Raw genomic sequence first — 23,676 nt, 5'->3', positions numbered from 1 at the left:
AATCACAACAGAAGGCAGGTGTGCCATGTGCCATGTTTTACTGACTGAAAGGCACTTCAGATCATAAGATGCATCCTCAAAAAAAAAAAAAAAAAAAAAAAAAAATCTTTTGTAATACTCAACATGTGATAAGGAGCAAATCCAATGACAAACAAAAAGTCAAGCATTGATAGGTCGATTGCTGCTGTTGCCACGGCCATGGTTGAACCGTCAGTTGAAATGGATGACGAGGCCCTGACATCATCATTGGAACTCTCTTTATATGTTGCCTTGTCTGTTTGCCTGTCTGCTCTGTTGATCCTGATCTGCCTGTCCTGTTCCTACTCCCTCTGGCGTGCTGTCTGTGTGAACGTGATTTGTTTCTGAGCTGTTTTTATTCTGATTCATGGAAAGCTTTCCTTCGTGCTTTGTTTCATTGCCATGAATGTCATCCTTTCAGGTTCAGAAGTCAATCTCAACAGGATTCTGATCTATGATAGCCTTTCGACAAATGCTAATCATGTGTTCAATGAACTGTATTACAATATGCATGGGTCACAGTTGAGAAAAAAAAATTATCACCTTATAATCCGTAAATTACGCTAAGTGCTTGCACCTGTGTGCGAATTGTGAACATGCACCTGAACTGTACGAACAGAAATAAAGCCACTGTTTGTAAGTGTGTAGGAGGGTGCAAAACTTGATAACAGTCTTATATCTACCTTTCTTTGCACAAAAAACACAAGCACACAAAAAATCCTCATCACCTTCCATAAAAAATATACTAAAATACATTATCATAAAAACAAATTATTGCTTTGTCTTTCTTCATAAATAACAGTACCTTTCCTTGTCTGTCAATTATCTGCATAATTTAAGACTGTATTGTACAATTGCAAGGATAAATTAAAAACAACAATGTGAGATTCCTTAATTAAAATACACATGTATCTCAGAACTCACTATATATTTCACTGAGTAAGTTCATAAATGTTAAGAAAAGGGTAAGTGATAAATATACAAATAAATGAAGTCTTCAAAGTGTTCATAACCAAATTGATCAAAGGACCCATTACACTATGGAATGTTAGAAAACAGATCATATGCAAAACTTTACCAAGCAAAGACTACACCTCAAATGACTCAGTAAGTACATATACATACAAATTAAAATAAAATATATGCATCCCAATTCACTCAATAAAAGAATGCCATCTTAATTAAACCCAACATTTCCAACAATCAATAACCAAGCAATACCTGAACAAACCTTTAAAAGAGTGCTTTTTTTTTAGGGTCAAGATCAAAACAAAACAAATGAACAAACACATACATACATAAAAAAAGACCCTACCCCCCACCTGGCCCCTGCCCCATCAACCCCACACCCATTCGGCCCCTCCCCCCCTCCCCCTCAGAGCCACCAACACCTTACCACACCCCTTGCCCCGGAGCACCACGTTCACCACAGACGTGTACGACCAGAATTTCTAGCACTGAAATAGTTCTGCTTCCGCAGCACACCGAAAACCGTCCATGACGTGTCATCGTTGGTGTAGCGGGAAGGGTTGGTGTAGTATCCCCCCCTGTGGCTGTACGCTGAATGTCCGCTGTCCAATGCCGGCTGGTTCGTGTTGATGGCGGGTACTCTGGAAAGAGTTGGGCGGGGGAGGGGGGTGGGGAGGAATAGTGAGAATGGCAGGAACAGGTAGTGATCCGCAGCATATATGTGTTATATGCGAGTGCACACAAGAATGCACATGTGCAGCACAACATCATCTGACATCTCTCAGAGTGAGCAGATGTTCAAACACAGAAGGAACAGGCATCTCCATACATGCACACAAACAAGCACAAGAAAATACAAACATCCACATACACACACACATGCCCCAACACCAACGCACACAGATAGATAGATAGACAAACATACATACACACAAGCTCACACACACAAACATCAGAGATCTAAATGATTCAAGGAATAGAATACACAGTCACTGAAACCCTGTTAAGTGGAGCAGGGACCCAGAGGAAATACACCCAGCAGGAACCCAGTGTCTAAGAGTTCCAGTCTAATACACCGACCAGGATTTTTAGCCCCCCCACCCCCGGCCCCTTCCTCTTGACCTTGAGTGATGGTCTGGGAGCAAGTCTTTCAGATGTGATGATGAACAGAGGTTAAATGTGCAGCATGCAGGTAGTGCATGTAAAAGAATTCACTGCAACTAAAGTTTGTCCCTGGCATAACTGTGCACAAAAAAGACTGCTTTGATAGTAAAACAAATACGCTAGCAGACATTAAAAAAAAATGTGATGCTACACTGTTGCAATGCGCTCTCCCTGAAAACAGCAGCTCCACTCTCACACGGGGAAATCTGTTGTGACAAAAAGTAATACAACACAGTACAATACAACACAATAGAGTACAACACAATACAACACAACACAGTACAACACAGAACAGTACAATACAACACAACATAGTACAACACAACACAATACAGTACAACACAACATAACACAACACAGTACAGTACAATACAATACAACACAACACAGTACAATACAACACAGAAGAGTACAATACAATGCAACACAATACAGTACAACACAGTACAACACAACACAGTACTTATTACAACAAAACAAAGAACAACACAAGACAACACAACACAAAACAATTCAACAGAACAATGCCTTCCTCAGCACTGACCCATTCCTTGGCTGCGAGGCGGATGGGGCAGAGGAGGAGGTGGTGGTGCCTGTGGCCGAGGCCTCCGTCGTGGTGACCCTTGGGTCAGAGGGTACAACCAGATGACCCGCACGACCTTGGTAATTTTGGTGCAGGTTGAAGGCGTCCTGGTAGTCCCGAGAAGGTCCGTCACGCTGCCGCAGAGGGGGCGATTGTTCTGCCACAAATCGGGTTGGGTGGTCGGCTTATTCATCAGCTCAACTCATTCAACTCCAGGTACCAGGTAACATGATCACTTCCCCCAGTGGACCTGGTAGGAGTATTCTTGTACCAATACACCGTTCTAATTTTGTTCATTCTTGCTTGGTGCAGTTGGGGTTCTGAACAATTCTGGAAGCATGAAAGGAAAGCAAAGCTTTGTTTGACCGATTTAGTAAATATTTCTCCACCAATTTTTGCCGTTTAAGTGAACCCAATTTTTCTCTGCAGTGGTCTCCGGTAGCGCTGGTCCAGAGGAGTTGTAGCAGGTACGTGGGCATAGAGTAGAACAAGTTATGCTTTAAAGTCCCACAGCAGTTTACAGCCATCGGGACAGAGGATTCATGTCCGGGGCTCTGCATACGAAGGTGGGGCCCAGTCTTCTTCTGCCGTTTTAACCTTCCCCGACCCAAGTCAGGTACCCCCATTCATACCTGGCTGATGTGAGGAAAATCAGAGTAAAGCGTTTTTCCCCAGAAAAACAACACTGTGCTGAAACAGAGCCTTGAACTATGGAGGCTCATTCATCCTGTGCGGGAAAGCACGATTGTTAAGTGTTGGGCTTCACTTATCTTTGTAAGTATCATTATTATTTATTGCTTATTGCCCTGTTGACCACACAGGTCCATAATGGACATATCAAATAATCAAAGGCCTGTTGCTTTAGGTTTGAATGTGTGTAACAGGGAATATGACTTCACTGCCCTTACAGCCATAAAAGACTTTGGGAATTTCAACCTTTTTAACCTTCTTGTCTACGGTCGGTTTTTTTTTGCTTTTTTTTTTTTTTTTTGCTGTTGTTGATAGTGTTCCCATCTTCTCCATCAACACGTACAGACCTGTTAGTACTCCAAACCTCTTCAGGGGCATATATGAATATGCAAACAGTGGAAACATGCAAGTCAAAATTAAAAAAAAATCAATCTATACTTTGCATGGGATATGGAAATATCAAACTATCCAGCATGCACCACCCTTCCCCTAAAAAAGACAACAAAAACCCACAATAACAAAAAAATGGAGAATGGCAACCTAAATAGATTTCAAGGTTCATAACAAAAGCCCCACCTAGGTCAGGCAAAAATCGCTCACAATACCCAAGCTCTCTTAGAGCAGGGGAAGAAGAAAATGACCTCTGGCTACCCCAACTCCCCCCAACATTTACCTTCCACCCCAAACCACCCTTTCCCCCCAAAAAAACTGCACAGTACGACAACCAACCAGTAGACCCCTCTACGCCCCCCCCCCCACCCCACCTCTTTTGGCAGCCACATTCTTGCTGCCGCTAGGTGGCCGGTGTCGGACGTTGCTGGCGGCAGCACTGCTGCTGTTGCTCTTCAGGCCAGAGGGTGGGCGCTGGGCGGTGGTGTAGTGGGGGTTGGAGGGGCCAGGGGGGTTGATGGCCTGGTGGCGGCTGTACATGGTGGACTGCAGCTGCAGGTTGGCCCCGCGGTTACCGTTGCCGGCGCTGCTGGTAGTTGATATGCTTCGCATCTCCAGGTCGCTGAGTCTGGAGGAGGAGGAAGGGGGGAGGGGGGAGGGAGTAGGGAGGGGACAGGGACAGTTAATTGTCATCATTGTTGTCATCATCATCATCATTATCACTGTCTTCATTTTTCTCATCGTCATCACTGTTGTCATCACCATCATCATTGTCATCATCACCTTTGTTGTCATTATTATTAACACTATTTACCAAGCATCTCTTGTTTTTAAAAAAAAACAACAACAAATAAACAAGCAACAGTCTGTAGAAGGAAGATGGCAGAATGGTTAAGATGCCCATCTGCCAACACAGACAGTCTGTGAGGGTGTGGGTTCCAATCCCACTCTCACCCTTTCTCCTAAGTCTGAGTGGAAAATCAAACTGAGTGTCTAGTCATTCGGATGAGAGGATAAACTGAGGTCCTGAAAAAGAACCCTTGGCAATGAGAGTGTTTTCCTCTGGCAAAATTATGTTGAAGAAACTCACTGTGATAGGTACACAAATACATATGCATGCACTCAAGGCCTGACTAAGCATGTTGGGTTATGCTGCTGGTCAGGCATCTGCCTAGCAGATGAGGTATAACGCATATGGATTTGTCTGAATGCAGTGAAGCCTCTTTTAGAAACTGAAACTGAAACTATAGGACAGTCATCATCATCATCGTTGTCATTGTCATATCACTGTCATCATTAACACATTCACCATGCATGTCTAAAATTGTCTAATGAAGGCAGTCTTCATCATCACTGCTGTCATTGTCATCACTGATGCCACTGTCATCACTGTTGTCATCATTGCTGGCATCATCATCATCACACTGTCATCCTTATCATCACTGTCATCATCACTGTTGTCATCATCATCATTATCATCATTATTCACCAAGCAACTCTTGCTTAAAAAAAGGGGGAAAAAAAAGACAAAAAAAAAAGACAACAATAATTACACATATAAATGTTGATAATGTTAATGACAATGACAACAAATCATCACTACTTTTGTCTTTATCAGCTTCGGCATTTTCTTGGCAGAAAGAATGAAATACAAGTGATAAATCCCACAGGTGATGATGATGATTACAATGGCAGTGATCCTAACGCCACTTTTAAACACTTTCAAACAAAGGAGACAATGGGTTCATCATGATACACCCTTTAACCCACATGATTTGGCTGTGTACATCTACAACAATATGACGTCACACAGATATTGCACCCACAGTGCATCTGTTCCAGGTGTCAAACTCATAGAGCGCTGAATGATCCAGACAGACCACACACACACACACACACACACACACTTACTTTTTTTTTGGTTCCAGTCTAAAATCATTTTACTGAAAAGACGGTTAATTGATAACCAACAAACACACACAGACACACACACACACAAGCGGACACACCCACATACACACAAGTATATATGCACACAGACATGAACAAATACAGAAGAAACACAAATACAAATAACAGAAGAAAGGTGATTACACAGACTCACATTTTTAACACGTACACAACTGAACATGGATTCTTGTGGATGAATTGTTTTGATTTACACATTCATTGCTCTTACCCTCTGGGACTGCGGTTCCCTGAGCTGTTCATGTTTTGAGCTGAACGGGGGTTCAGGTTCAATTCTTTCACAGAATTCTGCCCACAAATGCATTATATTTCAAAGGAAAGAAGAAACACTAGCAGTAGCAATCGACCTTGAAGATGCCTACAATAAAGTCCAGTTTGCACACCTCATGGAGCTGCTACTAAGGTATGGAGTAACTTTGACACTGACAAGATGGATAGCAGCAGCGCTTCAGGAAAGAACCGTCGTCCTACGCCTCGGAGATTGGATGTCTGCACCTTCTAAACTATCCATGGGACTGCCACAAGGGTCTCCGCTCTCTCCTGTCCTCTACAATGTCTACACGAAGGGCCTTGCAGACTTAAACAACAATGGAATAGCTCGGGTGCTTACTCTTGTGGATGATGGCCTGGTCTTCAAAACTTCGAAAGATGCTCAGGAAAGAACCAAAGCCGTCCAGAAACAACTAAACAATATTGCTCAATGGTGCAAAGACACAGGATCTTCCATCAATCCAGCGAAAGCCCAAACGTTGCTGTGCACCCTGAACAACAGAACCGCCAACGAAGCACCACCTTCTGTGTCATTCGATGGGATTCAGATCGAGAAAACTGAATGCCTACGCTACCTAGGAATACACTTCGACAGGATGCTGACCTTCAGAAAACATACGGAAAATACTGTTCTCAAATGCAAAAAAGGCCTTTCAGTCTTAAAGGCAATGGCAACCAAAGGTATTGAACAACGCCACCTCTTCCTGCTATACCAATCACTCGTCCTCAGTGTGATCGACTACGGACTTGGGCTAACAACACCGTCTCAAAGCAACCTCCTAAAATTAGAAAGAGTACAAAATGAAGCTATGAGGCTGATCCTTGGAACAACAAAAGACACGCCCACAGAAACCATGCGATACCTGCTTGACCTTCCTTCAGTGCAGGCCAGAAACAAGTTAGAACAGGTCAAGACCTACTTCAAAGCATTAGAAAACCCTCAAAACCCACTGCATGACGTAGTCAAAGAACCAAAAGGCAGCCGTCTAGGGTGAGGAAGATCATGGATGGGGCAAGCAGAAGACACAATCCAGCTAGTATGCCGACTACAAGACCTGAAAGAAACAAAAGAATGGGAGAAAAACCCCGAAAACCTCAACCATCTATTCAACACAGCCATTTCACCCACTCTAGGAAGACATTGTCGGGAATGGCCAGAGGGCAAAACATGCGGAAGTGAAGCTACTCATAGAAGAAAACAGTAAAGAAGAGGACATCATCATATACACAGATGGCTCAGTCACCAAAGACCAATCCGGTTGGGGATTCACTGCGAAACAAAATGGAAAAAACAGTTAGGGAAGAGAATGCTGCCTACAAAGTCACAACCTCCAGCCTAACGATGGAAGTTGAAGCTGTGACACATGCCCTCCAGTGGCTATCGTCCATCCATACGCCCGGAAACCAACATGCCATGATTCTAACAGACTCAATGAACCTCATACAGAAAATTGAAAACGGAATGGGAAGCCCAGAGTGGCATAAGGCAATGCGCAACTTTCAGATAAAAAAAATCACATGGTCATACTGCCCGGGACATGCAGGAGTTAAGGGAAATGAGCGAGCTGACAGACTTGCTGGTAACGCAACACCAACGAGCGGCCTACATCTAGGAAAATCGGAAATCCTCAGAAAAGTCAAAGAATATCAAAAAGAACAGGTACAGGGCCATCACACCATCGATCGCCTCAAAGAAATAAAAGCAGAGAGCGGGAGCGGCCGTAAGTCTAACATGAAAGGTAGAGCACGATGCTTTGCAAATCAAACAAATATCGGCATCATTTCCAAACCAACATTGCGCAAATTTCTTCAAAACGGAGTCTCTGTGGGCTTTTCCAAATACAGTAGACTGAGCAACACACTAGACGCCACATTCTTGGCATCAGAGATCTTTTCCCATCCCTCTTGCGGCCAATCAGTGGCAGCCTCTGTGCGTGTGTGTATGTGTGTGTTTGTGTGTATGTGTGGGTCTATGTTTTTGAGTGCGTTTGTGCATGCGTGAGAGTGTAAGTGTACAAAAGTGTCAGGAGAGTTCTGTGCATGTGTGTGTGTGTGTGTGTGTGTGTGTGTGTGTGTGTGTGTGTGTGTGTGTGTGTGTGAGGGGGAGGTGGAGGTGCAGGGAGGAAGTGAAATAGAGGATGAGGTATGTGAGTGTATGCATGCCTACACTGTGGGAGCATCAGGATATTGGAACGTATATATTATATATATATCTTTGTATATATGTGTGTGGGGTTGGGGGTGGGAGATATGGACGTGTGTGTGTGTGTGCTTGTACAAGTAAGTGTTCATCTGTGTGTGTGAGTGTGCGTGTTTGTGTGTGTGTGTGTGGGTGTGTGTGCCGTGGAAGCTGCGATACATAGACTAGAAACTCTGAGTGTGTGGAGGAGGGGGTAGAGGAGGTGCAGGGAAATTTGTGGTGTGTGTGTGTGTGTGTGTGTGTGTGTGTGTGTGTGTATTGGAGCTCATGTACGTTTATATGTATTTGACTGTGCTTTCATATCTATGAAACTGCGTTTTTGGGGCATATCTGTTATGCATGTGTGGGTGTATGTGTGAATGTGTGTCTTCATGTTTTATATTTATTTGCTTATTTATCATCATTGTTGTCTTATTTATTTAATTATTTATTTATTATTATTATTATTATTATTTTATCATTATTTTCATTACTACTATTTTTTTTTTTTTTTTTCCATCATAATTATTATTTATTTATTTATGTATGTACGCTTCTCTCTCTCTCTCTCTCTCTCTCTCTCTCTCTATATATATATATATATACTTTTTTTTTTTTTTTTTTCTCAAGGCCTGACTAAGAGCGTTGGGTTACGCTGCTGGTCAGGCATCTGCTTGGCAGATGTGGTGTAGCGTATATGGATTTGTCCGAACGCAGTGACGCCTCCTTGAGCTACTGATACTGATAATGCATTATAGCAAAAACACACATCCATACACACATGCACAAGAATGCGCACACACAAACACACACACACACATGGCATGTATGCTCGTGTGTGTGTGTGTGCGGATGCTTGTGTGTGTGTGTGTGTGTGTGTGTGTGTCCATTCCTTTGATGATTAACAATCCTTCAAGGCATTTGATTTGTCGCTGAACAACATTCAGCACAACATAAGTCAAGCCACCATCATCTTCATCATGATGGTCAAGTGATGGCCAAGTGGAAATACACTTGACTAGGAAGCAAGTGTACAGGGGTTCGAGTCCAACACTACTGTTTCGCTGCTACTATTTACTCCCCCCCTCCACTAGTCTAGACCTTGAGTAGTGGTCTGGGTGCTAATCATCTGGACGAGACTGAGGTCCCCAATGCAGCATTCACTCAAGGCAAATAAAAGAACCCACAGACACAAAAGAGTTGTCCCTGGCAAAATTCTGCAGAACAATCCACTTTGATAGCAAAGCAAATATACCTGCAGGCAGAAAAAAAAGACCAAAAACAAAGAGGGTGGCGTTGCACTGTCTGGCATGATCTCCAGGCAGAGAAGCCCCAAATATCACACAGAGAAATATGTTGTGACAAAAAAAAACAACAAAAACCAATGACTAACACAATACAAACATTCTTTTCATTGTGATTATGTTCTCATAACTTCTAAATTCAATATAATTACTGTTTTCATGACTGTTATGTTTCATTATTAACATTACTGTTCTCATGACCACTAAATTTCATTACCACAGCTGTTCTCATGGCTACTTCATTTCATTACCATTACTATTTAATGATATTGTAACTGTTCTCATGACCACTATGTTTCATTACTGTTATCGTTCTCATGACCACTATGTTTCATTACTGTTATTGTTCTCATGACCACTATGTTTCATTACTGTTATCATTCTCATGACCACTATGTTTCATTACTGTTATCGTTCTCATGACCACTATGTTTCATTACTGTTACTGTTCTCATGACCACTATGTTTCATTACTGTTACTGTTCTCATGACCACTATGTTTCATTACTGTTATCATTCTCATGACCACTATGTTTCATTATTGTTACTGTTCTCATGACTTCTGTTTCATTACTGTTACTGCTCTCATAATTACTGTGTTTCATTATTATCATTACTGTTCTTATAAGCACTGTCTCCTTATTATTACTGTTCTTATGACTACAACGCTTCAACATTATCACTGTTCTGATGACTACTATGTTTCATAATCATCACCCTTTTCATAACTACTGTGTTTCATTATTATCACTGGTTTTGTTGTTGTTGTTGTTTTTTACTGCTATGTTCAGTGTATTAGTGAGTGAGTGGGTTTTGATGGTTTCAGAAGTTGTTGGTTGTGTTTTTAGTTGTGTACTATTTGCGATTGTGTGCTGTGGCTTGTGTGTGTGTGAATGCGTGTGTGCTTGTGTGTATTGTGTGTGTGTGTGTGTGTGGGGGGGGGGGGCTGGGGGGAAGGGATGAATGGTTTTTGAAGGTGTTTGGTGTCTTGTGGTCAGTTTCTTATTTTTTGATATTTGCATGTGTTTCTATTTGTAAACGCCTAGAGCTTATTTTCAAGATTAGGCATAAATGCTCTTAATACTACAACAACAACTACTACTACTACTACTACTACTAATGTTCCATTATCATCACTGTTTTCATGACAAGTATTTATCATCATTATCATTACTCTTCTCATGACCATTATGTTTCAATTCATCATTACTATCAATGACTGAATGATACAGGAAATAAGCAATTATAGGCAGCTCTCAGTCAGCCCTAGCCAGGAAGGGAGCCTGTTGTGCACATGACTCCTTATTTGTTCAGCATTTAGAGGTTGGCCTCTGACTGAGGGAGGTGCCACATAAGTATCCACATCATTATCAATCAACTGAAGATGAAGGAGGAAGGTGGTAGAATGGTTAAGACGCTCAGCTGCCAATATAGAGAGCCCATGAGGGTCTGGGTTCGAATCCCACTCTCGCCCTTTGTCCCCAGTTTGACTGGAAAATCAAACTGCAGTCTTTCAGATGAGACAATAAACCAAAGTCCCAAGTGCAGCGCGCACTTGGCACACTGAAAAAACCCCACTGCAACAAAAATGTCCTCTGGCAAAATTATGTAAAAAGAAATCTACTCTGATAGGTACAAAAACTATACGCATGCACTCAAGGCCTGACAAGTGTGTTGGTCAGGCGTCTGCCTTGCACATGCTGTGGAGTGTATATGGATTTGTCCAAACGCAGTGTGATGCCTCCTTGAGAAACTGAAAGTGAAAGTGAAAGTAAAAAGTGAAGATCCTTCCAAAAACTGACGTCCTGCTGCAGGAGGGTGTGGTGACGAGGCGGGACGCTGGGCAGTCCTGCCGCCCCCTTGGTGTGGGGTGAGCTGGGGGGGCGGCCCATCTGGGGGTTGTTCAGGCTGCTGCCGGCTCTGGAGTGGCTGTAGCCTTTGTTGTTGTTGTTGTTGCCGGTGGCAATCGTGGTGGTGGTGTTGTTGTAGTTGTTGCTGGACTGCCAGGACGCTGGGCTCACCCGACCTGTGTCCCCAGCAACAACATCAACATCATCAACAACAAAATTAACAACTACAACACAACACGGCATGTGTGTGTATGTGTGATGCTGGTTTGTTAAAGATGCAGTCATGAAGATAAACTTAAACACACATGAACACACACACATGCACACAATCCCACGTGCATGAACATGTGGATGAATGCACACATGTATGCGTGTGTGTTTTTGTATGTGTGTGCGTGTGTGTGTGTGCGTGTGTGTGTGTGTGCGTGTGTGTGTGCACCTATAAATACATGCAAAAATACAGCTCTGCTGCACATAAATATTTGAACTGCCTAACTATCAAAAACACACCAGAATTTTGCCTACGTGTGTGTGTTGTGTTTTTGTATTGTTTTTTGATAAAAAAAAAAAATTCAAATGAATCTATCATCAACAAGGAAGACAGGCACACGACCTCTGCAGCACTCGATCAAAGCCAACACAACTCCCATGCCTGTTAGCAAACAAACAAGCAGAACAGAACAGAACCAAACACCACACAAACATAACCACATGAATGACCACGCTAGAAAACCCAGGAACACACCCAAATCTACCCACCTTTGCTGGGGTAGTCTGCAGGCTTGGCAAGATTAGCGTTGCGTCGGTTGTGTATGAAGTTTTTCTCTGCGTTAACAAACACACTGTATACATCAACAAACAGCCTAAAACATTGCCTCAGCATCATCTTGTAATCATCTGTGATTATAACGGTCGTCACTGTTATCTGTAACAGTGATGATTATGAAAATCTGCATAAGCGCCATCTCTGCAGAGCTCAGTTTCCATTCCATGACAGCACAAATGTACATATACTGAAAAGCAAAGTCACAATCAATATCAAACATACAAACTAACCACTAAAATTGTTCAACATATTACATTTACCTTAGTCTTTATGTTTGTATAGATACTTAACCCTTTCGCTGCCAGGAAAATAAGATTTAAGTGAAATCTATTTGCCAGGGTTTTTTCACACACAAAAAAAAAACGGGTATAAATTTTAAAAAAATTCTGTGCTCTTTGTTATTGGAGAAAGACCCATAAAAGTACATATTTTCTGAAAGGTAAGTGAATAACAAATACAAAACACATGATGTTTTCTCTTTTTTTTCTCTTTTTTTTTTTTTTTTTTTAGTGACATGCTGTTGTTTTGAAATCAGTGTTTTGTTTTTTTGTCAAATTTTCAACTTGTTCATTACAAACATTAGTCAGGTAATTTGCACTAAAATATATTTTCTGGACAAATGGATATCTGCACACACAAAATCATACTAGAACAACCACAATAAAAAAAAATCTAAAAAGAGATAGATACACAATGCATTGTGACTTCTCCAAGTGATAATATGGATGTGAGGCCACGCCCCCTCAGTCTCCACCCCCCTCCTCTTCACCCCTCTCACACAGTCACTTTACCCAGTTCTCATCAGATCGCGTTGGCTGAGTGCCTCGGAAATCACTCACATGTGTCCTGCTAATAATTCGTTAACTTTCTGTCATCTGCTAGAGCTGTACAGCCAGCATCACTCACTGTTAGTTGTATCTTGGCTACTCTCTTGATTGCTCCCTTTATTTTCTATCAAACTGTCCTATAAATGTTCATCACTGTCTTCTTCGAATTTACGCTTCAATTCTTTCTGAGCATCAGCAAAAGAAAGCAATCTTGGCTGATTTAGTTCCCCACGATGGCATGTCTTGAGTATGGCATCAGTCCGACATTTTGTTGAGTGAGCAAGGAAAGGAGCCAGGCAAACACTGCTACTGTAACCCAACCAAAACATTCAAATAAAGGACTGCCTCATGACGTAGATGGTGTTATTAGCTATGCATAGAATCTAGAAAGATTCCCCAACCTAAAGCTACCGGTATTTTTGTCAATGAACTGAATGGAAACCAGTGAAAAGTCAGAATATTTCAATGATGAGTTATCTTGTCATTATGGCAGCAAAGTGTACATGCTTGCGATGACGAGTTATCTCGACATATAGGCAGCCTAGGGGTTAATCAAATACCAACATTTTTGTTTCTTATTGTTCTTGATTCATAGTGGCACTTCCACAAATGTTCCATCAAAACAATGTTTAATGATTCCAAGTAACTTTTAATTTGTTAAATTTTTTATTCTTTTTGTCCACTCACCTGGATGTTTGGTGAAGAAACCCTCAAAGATGACGAAGTTGTTGACCTGTGGTATTTCTGTTTTCAGGCCGTAGTGTTTGGCCAGGAAGGAGGAGAACTTGTGGGATGGACGATCCACTGCCAGGTGCTGAGGGGCTGTGTCTTCTGCCTGCCAGGAGGAAGGTGGCACAATGGTTAATCTGCCAATACAGTATTGATGAGGATCTGGGTTTGGATCCTGGTCTTGCCCTTTCTCCCAAGTTTGACTGGAGAATCAAACCCAGTGTCTAGTCAAATGGATAAGATGATAAATCAAGGTCCCATATGTAGCTGGCCATGTTCAAGTCATACAGACATGTGTACATACTTGCATACCCAAGATTTTACGGAAGTGTGCATTGTGAGCTCTCACACACACACACACACACACACACATATATATATATATATATATATATATATATATACACACACACACACTCATGCATGCACACACAAGCACATATACAGGTGCACACAAATGCACACATGCATGCTCACACACACACATGCAGTGATGCATGCGCATACACACACTGTAACCCACACACTTGCACACCCACGCACACTCATCATTCTGTTGAATCCACCCACCTATTCACTCTCCTCTGCCTGTCTCTCTCTCCCTCCTCTATCACCACCTTACATATATATGTGCTTACACACTCACACACACACACACAAACACACATACATGCGCGCATCCATACATGCACACACACACACATGCACACATACATGCACACACACACAGAGTACACACACAAACACAAACGCATGACTGCATGCACACACACAGAGTACACACATACATGCACACACACACACACACACATGATTACACACACGCATACATACACACATGCATACATACACATGCACACACACACACACACACACACCAACACACACACAAACAGCATCTGCACTCACTTGCAGCATGAAATCAAAGAGACGTCGGCCACAACCCATCCGCTGTCGTGACTCGTGGACATAAAAGTCAAGGACACACAGAGGGTTCATCTCCCACTGCTGCCCATGACGATCGTAAACAAATAGTCGCTTCCGTCCCAGTTTCAGTATACCAATCACTGCCCCTCTGCCGCTTTGGGGGGGAAAAGTCAAAAGAGTACTCTGAGACAAGGGTCTGTATTGGGGTCATCTACAGAACAATGTTTCTTTATCTTTGTTGTTTGTTGCCCGGCCAACAGGAGCTGAAAAACTGTATATATGGATCCTGTAGAACCTATAAAAATAGCTAAATGAATAAAATAAACAAGTAAGTAAATGAATCAACACCTAGAAAAGAAAACTGGGTACAAGTACAGTCATGTTCATCACCCGCGTTCCTGCACATAAACCTGGGACATATCTATGACATTGACCATTCTGTCAAATTTTCACCAGATGACAGAAAACAAACAAACAAACAACACCTGAACGTAAAACATTATTATATGAAATACACAAAATCGCACACAATAACAGGCATACAAAACCAAAAATTGTCAACATGCACCTCATATGTCCTAGACTAAAAAAAAGAACACAATAGTAACTAAGTAAGAGGACCCAATTATCAAGTCCAGAAAAAATAAAATAATATTCAAGGCTTACAAGAAAAAAACCCATAACATATAGAATGATTCATCAAGGCAGAAAATGAAAAAAGGAAGAGATGACATAAAGAAAAGGAAAAAGCCAGAAACAAAGAGATCAACAGAAGGGATGAAATTTCTGGCTCAAAATTTCCAGACAGTGCAGTGGGGGTACCATGTGAACTGAAAAATGTCACAGCATCTCCAAGAAGAGAGATGCAATGTGAGACACAAACTGATTAATCTGAATACAAGGATGTCACACATAAACTGATTATTCTGAATGCAACCATGTCTGATACAAACTGATTATTCTGAATGCAACATCATCAGACACAAACTGATTGTTCTGAATGCAAGGGTGTCAAACACAAAATGATTATTCAAAATGCAACAATATCAGATACAAACTTATCATTCTGAAAGCAACAACATCAGACACAAACTGATTATTCTGAATGCATCAAACTCCTAAAAGCAAGCTGCAGAGAGAGGTCTCCTTATTCTGTGCTTGTGTGCTGAAACTCCAACATTCACTCACATATATACATCATACATGAACGAGTGGGCTCTTACATTCAAGACCATTTTCACCCTGCCATGTGGGCAGCCATACTCTATTTGCAGAGTGTGCATGTTGAATATGTTCTTGTTTCTCATCAAATGTTGACATGGATTACAGGACGTTCAACATTCATATGTGATCTTCTGCATGCATACACACATAAAGGGAGTTCAGGCACCAGCAGGTCCAGAAAAAAAGTCCAACACTTAAATCAAGCAGCTGTTGTGCCTGATGCAGGAAGAGGTAAGCTGTGGTGTGGAGTGCTCACCTGCAGCCCTCAGGGTCCTTCATGATGTACAGGTGATGGTCAGATGTCTCCAACCGTCTCCCTGTTGTGATCGTGCCAGACAACCCCTGGGCCTGGAAGGGTAACAGTTCAACTTATTTCACTTCCAGTTTTCACCACTTTCTATTGGAGTGTATATAATAACTTAATTTTACCCAAGATTTTCAGATTCCAGCGTAATGTGGTGGAAATTGTAAACTCATTTGTGTATTGGTTGTTTTTCAAAGGTGGTGTTGTTGTTGTTGTTTTTTTTGGGGTTTTTTTTTGGTGTGTGTTGTAAATATTTCCATATCTCAAGTTTTAAGACCATCTTTCCCTCTGTGTTTAGTTCCAAATTCATCTTTCCCTCAGTTTTTAGTTCCAAATTTTACAGATCTGGGTATTGTGAATATTGTCCTCAATAATACTGTCCTCAACACTTTGAGGAAGTGTGCAGTCCAACTATCTAGTGTCTTCACTGACATGTTCAACATGTCCCTTCAGTCTTGTGTGATGCCACACTGCTTTAAGAAATCAACAATCATTCCTGTTTCAAAAAAAAGCACAGCCTAGTTGTCTTAATGATTACTGTCCCGTAGCCTTAACATCAGTTGTCAAGAAAACATTTTAACACTTGATTCTACAATTCCTAAAATCAAAAACCTGCATTCCTCCATCTTTTGATCCCTTTCAGTTCGCCTTTAGAGCTAACAGATCAGTTGAAGATGCCATTAGCATAGGTCTCTACCATGTCCTCAGACATCACGAAAATCCTAACAGTTAAGCCAGGATCCTTTTCATTGACTACAGCTCTGCGTTCAACACAACAGTACCATCAAAACTATATTTTACAGGACAGGAATGTCAGACCCCTGCCGGAGTCTGACTAGTGGATCATGGTTAAGCATGTGTAATTAAACTCTTTTTTATTTTGAAAGACCACTATATTTTAAATTGAAAGACCTCTCGCTGCCTGAATTAATTTGTGCATGGATCCTAAATTTTCTAAGATGCAGACTGAATTTTCTTCGGCGCCTCAAAAAGTTTGGAATTTAATAAGAAATCATGGTTGATTTCTACTGAGTAGTCATTCAAAGTGTGCTAACCTTCCCTATTACTGTTTGGTACAGAAACATTTCCAAGGCAGAAGTTGCAGCCCTTAACAGAATTGTAAAAACTGCCACCAAGATTACCGGGGCTGATCGACCTTCTCTTGATGACATATAAGCGGCTACTCAAAAAAGCAAAATCAATCAGCCAGGACGAATCATGTCCAGCTTTTGGGATTTTCGAGATGCTCCCCTCTGGTCGACGGTACAGAAGTATAAGGACGAAAACCAATCGCTTCGCCAATAGCTTTTCCCCCAAAGCAGTCAATGCCCTGTCTCTCGAACAAATCCAGTATGATTAATAGAATTGTGCAATCAACAACTATCTATGTGAAGATCTAGTCATCAGCCCCATCCACATGTAATATGTGGCTTCTGTTCAAACGTGTGTGTGTGTGTGTGTGTGTGTGTATGTGAGAAAGAGAGAGAGCGTGTGTGTGTGTGTGCATATATGTATCTGTGTTTGTGTATGATTTTCGATTTCTGTTCGTACCTTGTTATGTACGTACTATCCCCACCAAATATTCCTTGTGACCCCGGTACACTTGGTAATAAAGACATATTGTATTATTTAATCGGTTTCTGCTTCTGTCATGCTAAGAATGAGCTGACAATAATGATGCCATAGACTGTACTGAAATGCACTGTACTGTGTTGAGATTTTCACATCATATGTAATACAATGACAAGGTTAAACCATGCACTTAACTCAATATATCATGCATAGGTAAAAAAAATAAAAATAAAATAAAAACAACAACAAGAAACATGTGTTTGTAAAAAAAAAACAATGTTAATCAAAAGGATGAACAGCTATAAGTATAACTGAAAAGGTATCACAAAATAAATTGGTTTCAGTCAGAGGAAGAGTAATTGGTCAAAGGAGTAACAAATTAACTGTCCTGCCACCATAGGCAGCTTCAGTCAACCAGACAGTTCACCACCATAGGCGGTTTTAGTCAACAGCAAGGGGTCATGTTAAAAGAACATTTATCATGTTTCCCACACAATAGAACAAAGACCAACCTTCATTCCCTGACTGAATTTGAAGTGAACATGAATTGTTTTGTTTTGATATACATACAAAAGTGTGTGACTGAAAGCATCACATCTAAAATATCTGGCGCTGGGGAGTGCAGAAACTTGGCAGTGAAAGAGTAAACCACTTGGGCTGACACCTTAGAAGTAGTGACTTAGTGAGTGTTTTAATTTTTTTTTTAATTTCCTGTGAACACTCCTTGGTTCAATGATCATCCATAGCTTCACACCATGCAAGTATTTTCAGAAGCAAAATGCTGCATCAGTGCATAGTGCTTGTGATTTCCAAACTTTGCTCAGTCATTGTCATGGTAGGATGACACAGCATGGAACAAAATATCAACTTAAGGAGGATCATTTAAAAACCCAGAAAAAGTGACAAAATTGACTGGTTCAAAGCAAAGGATGTTGTTACCATTTCAATTTTCTCTGAATCTGTGTAAGTACTCTTGTTTTTCTATGCAAATCCCAGTGGCACTGTATTGTTCTGTATTTTATTGTACTGCACTGCATAATATTGTATTGTGTTGCATTGTAATTCACACACTATTGTTACTGCTTTGTAGATTTTGACAGAATACTCAACCAGGGACTGATAGGTGAAAATAAGACTATGAGACATGATAACAATAACTTAACATGCTGTAAAACATGATCATTATGATAAAATGTATCCATATGAATGTTTCCAGTTCTACATATATTTGCTTATCACACTGGGGATCCGCTATGTGTATTGCGACAACATACACAAACACACACACATAATATATAGTACACACATACATCTATAGACATACCTTTGCTGATGCCTCCCCCATTTTGTTGATAATTTCAAAGAGCTGCATACGAGCATCGGGGAAGCTGTCAAACAGTTATAAGAACAGAAAATTTGAGAAAACCAGTAATATGTGGTACATGTGTATACATGCATGTATGTATCTATATATCTATAGATAGATAGATAGAGGGGGTGGGGGAGAGAGAGAGAGAGAGATGGATATAAACTGAATCATAGAATTCCAGAACTGAGGCCCGATTCACAATCAGTTTCTGTTTCCACCAGATATGCCTAATGATCAACTCACACACCAACTTAGAAATTAAAAAAAACTTCAGAAGAAGAAATGAAATAGCTGGGTGTTGATCCTCGAGCGATACCAAACTCGGGGCTTCACAAAGATCCCAACAAAAATGTCATTGAACGACATCGGTAATCATTACATCCAATAAATGGTGGGAGTTCGTCGGTAAATTAAAAAAATAGTGGGAGTTCATTGGTAATTCTGGTGGGAGATTTGGCAAATACAGAGTCAGGAGGAGGTGTTGAGGGTCACGTGACCCATCTGTGACTCGAGTTTGATTCCTGGTTGGACTTTTCTGTACATGGTTCTATCAGCCATTGTAGTTAAAAGTTCATGCAGGACAGCAGCGATAGCAAACTCAGGAATCAAGGAAGTTCAGCATAGACTTTCATTGACCAAGAATTGAACGTTACATTCGTTAATTATTCGGGACCGATGTCGAACTGTTTGCTGCACACCGATCGAGGATTGATGCCCAGCGCCGGACTACACCCCACCCCAAAGAACTCTACAAGCACAGGCAGTCCATATGGTACAATCTCTTCCCACGCCATTTCACTCTGAAACAGTGTTGCTAAAAAAGCTGTTGGTGTTCCACCAGAAGAGACCTTCAACGCTGGGTTGTAAAAACATGTCATGAACTCTTTTCCTTGTAGTATTCAGACCCGATTCTGGGCCTTTCTGTACTACCCTCTAAAATTAAGCAAAACCTTCAACACACTGGCTTTTCATGGTGCGCTGAACTGAAAACCAAAGGATTTGGGCCAGCACTGGGCATCGATCATGGATCGATATGCAGCGAACAGCTCGACATTGGTCCCGAATGATTTAACAGATGTGAAGTTGAATTCTCAGTCCGTGGAAATCTATGCAAACCTTTCTTGATTCTTGAATTTGTCCTGCATGAACTTTTCACCAATGGCTAATAGAAACACATACAGGAAAGTCCAAACAGAAACTCCTGATCCACAGATTGGTCACGTGACCCTCAACACCTCCTCCTGACTTGCCTTATCTCCCACCAATATTGAAGCATCAATCAAAACACATTATCGATATGCTTTTAGAATTTCCCTAGTTTCTGTACTGTATCCTTCCTGTTTATGAAAATTCAAAATTCTTCCCTGCACCTCAGTACAGTTCCACAAGAAATCATATCATATATCATATCAAGTGTTATGGCTTTTAGGTTTTATCAGCCGTTTGCCTGATCAATTAGGACTTTTTTTTTTATTTCTTCTCTTTTTTCTTCTTGTTTTCTTAACTTTACACAAGTGTGCACAATTACAAATGTTATGGCTAGCTTCCTATGGAGAAATTAACTTGGAATCCATAATCCTTCCAGTGTTTATCTAATAAATTCTTAAAACTGTTAAGTGTTCCTACAGTGACAATGTTACTGGGCAGATTATTCCAGAAGTTAACAACCCTGTTAATGAAAAAAAAGAGTGAAAAAAGGTTTGATTTGGTGAATGTCTTCATTAGTGTTTTAGTGGGTGTCCCCTGGTATGATTAGTACTTTTGAGTGAAAAGATTTTGTATAGTGCTCTTATCATAATGTCCATGTAGAATCTTATATGTCTCAGTCATATCACCCCTTAACCTGTGATATCCCAGGCTTGGGAGTTTCAAACTAGTTAGTCTCTCTTCATAGGACATACTACCTATCCCTATAATTTGTTTGGTAAATCTTCTCTGTACATTTTCAATCAAGTCAATATTTTTCTAAGGTAAGGCACCATACCACATTACCATACTCCAGTATTAGTCTTACTGATGATTTAAATAATGGCACCATGACATCTTTATTTTATACTGGATAAATGGGTGATCATACCTGCTATTCTATTTGCTTTTTTTTTTTTTTACTGTAGCATTAATGTGCTGTTCAAAAGTCAAATTTTTATCCACCAAAATTCCCAAATCCTTTTCTAACTCAGTTTCTTCCATATCATCAGAGTTGATATGATAAGTGTATTTTGGGTTGTCTTTACCATCGTGAAGTACTTTACATTTTTCATTGTTAAACTTAATTTGCCACATCTCTGTCCATTTGACTAGTTTATATATACTTTCTTGAAGCAGAATTTGTTTTTCTTCCTTATTCATTCCACAGTAAGCCTTTGTGTCATCAGCGAATATATTTACAAAACACTCCAACACATCTGGCATATTATAAATAAAGTAAACGAATAATGTTGGTCCCAAAACACTTCCCTCAGAAACTTTACTGGTTACATTTGATGTGTCTGACCTCTCATCTGAAATGCTTACATCGGCGGTGTAAGCAGCACTGACTTGAAGTTGTATACCTTGTGAATTACCACTCTTTACTATTTGCTTACATACTGGTTTCTGTTTTGTAAAGTCTTCTATCCAAGTAAATAACTACCTCTACATAGCCCTTCATTTTGTGTATCAGTCATTTATGTGGAACCTTATCAAAGGTCTTTTGAAGGTCTAGCTATACAAAGTCAACAGGCATATTGTTGTTTGTCATAATAATCTAGTCTTGAATAGTATTTAATAACTGTGTAACACAAGACCTTCCAGATGTAAATCCATACAGGTAATTTGATAAAAGATTATTCTCAATTAAATGCTGAATCAGCTTATCTCTGATAATATCTTCGCAAGTTTTATATACCACAGATATAAGACTAACTGGTCTGTTGTTTCTTGGTTCATTCTTATTACCTTTTTTGAAAACAGGATTGACCTCTGCTAGTTTCCAGCTGTCTGGTACCTTCCCTCCCTTCAAACCTTTATTAAATGAGAATTTCAAAGAGAAAGAAAGAGCATCCCTTATCTCCTTTAGAATCCTGGGGTGTACTCCATCTGGAACTGGTGACTTAAGAGTCATTTAAACAAGCCAGTTTATCGGTGACTTGCTTTTCTTCGATTTCTATATCAGATAAGGTATTGTCTATTCTTTTTGGGAAGTGAGGGAGATTATCAACATCTTCTTCTGTAATAAAACTTGTGAAAAAAATATTTAAGACCTTTGCATTTTCTTGATCACTGTCTGTTTGGGTTCCATCCGGCATAATGAGGTTTGATATACCCTTTCTTGATTTTGCTTTGGATGCAGCATAGGCATGGAAACTTTTGGGATCATTTTTGACATTTCTAGCCAGCTTCATTTCATGTTGTTTAACTGATTTTCGCACAACCCATTTCACTTGATTTCTGGCACGTGTGGATGCATTATTGTTTTCCTTAGTCCTTAATTTCTTGTAGGTTTTAAAGGTTTTGCGTTTTGATCGGATTTTATCTAGTAAAGTCTGTGGAACTGACTTCCTCTGGAATAAATTCCTTGATGGAAAAGATCCAGAAACTCCCACTTCTTATTTTGTTTACCGACGATCTCACACAAAAATCATCGTATGTAACGATAACCGATGTCGTTCAATGACATTTCCGTCGAGAACTCCGCAAAACACCGAGTTTCGTATCCATCAAGGATCGATGCCTTCCCCCTCCCCCACCAAATCGGAAACAGACCTGGCAACACCCCTGTGGACTATAAAAACTATGACATGCGTTCATCCGACCGGAGCGGGAAGCTTTTTCCTAAGTGATAAGTGCGGCTGATTCGTCTTAATGTTGATGTTGGCTGCCTACACCCAAGAAGAAGAAGAAGACGCCCAGCGACTTCGAAGGCTTTGATTACCCACCTGAACCCGGCACTTCGGCAAATGTGCAACCGACTGTCTACCTTTGCTATCGTATCCCTTAAAAGGGAGTTGATGTTTATGTCGAACTCCATCTTGCTGTAATTTTTTAGAAAAACAGATTTCGCTTTTGATTTTCTATTTGAAAGCACGCAGACAGTGTCAGGAATTTGTTTCATCGGTCGCCATGTTTACTTCTCCAGGAAAACATAACAAGCTCGCAGAAAATATAACTTAACTGCTGGGTGGACAAAATGATCTGATCGTTTTATCAATTGGCTATGGAAGTATCGTTATAACATATTCGCAGAATAATATACTGCTAATTCTTTTATGTTAAAATATAATAGTTTTGCCACTTAGCTTGTCAAGCTTCCAATTATTTCTGCAGTCAATATCATTTACCGTGTGATACAACCGAAAGTGCTTGTTTCATTTTCGAGTCGACCGGCACCACTGAGATATAATTATATTTACGTCTTCAGTATGTATGTCGATTACCTGCGTGCACACACACACACACACACACACACACGCACACACGGCTGTCTTCTACATGATTTGTTTACTATCTTTTCAATGATTTGTTCATGTATCGG

General features: G+C 40.6%; 1 protein-coding gene across 1 annotated transcript in view; it reads right to left on the bottom strand.

Annotated features, from left to right (window-relative positions):
* The window catches only part of LOC143289838 (uncharacterized), a 24,941-nt gene extending 1,674 nt beyond the window's left edge, over window positions 1-23,267 (bottom strand). The window contains exons 1-11 of the mRNA XM_076599020.1: window positions 23,081-23,267; window positions 19,119-19,182; window positions 16,175-16,266; window positions 14,677-14,848; window positions 13,726-13,873; window positions 12,145-12,210; window positions 11,338-11,561; window positions 5,994-6,070; window positions 4,189-4,442; window positions 2,696-2,891; window positions 1-1,628 (exon numbers count right to left, since the gene is read on the bottom strand). The exon at window positions 1-1,628 is cut by the window's left edge and continues 1,674 nt beyond it. Of these exons, the coding sequence (XP_076455135.1) occupies window positions 1,442-1,628; window positions 2,696-2,891; window positions 4,189-4,442; window positions 5,994-6,070; window positions 11,338-11,561; window positions 12,145-12,210; window positions 13,726-13,873; window positions 14,677-14,848; window positions 16,175-16,266; window positions 19,119-19,182; window positions 23,081-23,256 (1,656 nt within the window). The 5' untranslated portion in view covers window positions 23,257-23,267 and the 3' untranslated portion in view covers window positions 1-1,441. The remainder of the gene's footprint in view (window positions 1,629-2,695; window positions 2,892-4,188; window positions 4,443-5,993; window positions 6,071-11,337; window positions 11,562-12,144; window positions 12,211-13,725; window positions 13,874-14,676; window positions 14,849-16,174; window positions 16,267-19,118; window positions 19,183-23,080) is intronic.
* Window positions 23,268-23,676: the final 409 nt, after the last annotated feature.

The sequence above is a fragment of the Babylonia areolata genome, chromosome 14 (genome assembly GCF_041734735.1).
Source record: "Babylonia areolata isolate BAREFJ2019XMU chromosome 14, ASM4173473v1, whole genome shotgun sequence".
Taxonomy (NCBI): domain Eukaryota; kingdom Metazoa; phylum Mollusca; class Gastropoda; order Neogastropoda; family Buccinidae; genus Babylonia; species Babylonia areolata.
Note: the sequence above shows the minus strand (reverse complement) of the source record. Positions and strands in the feature narration are given on the sequence as shown.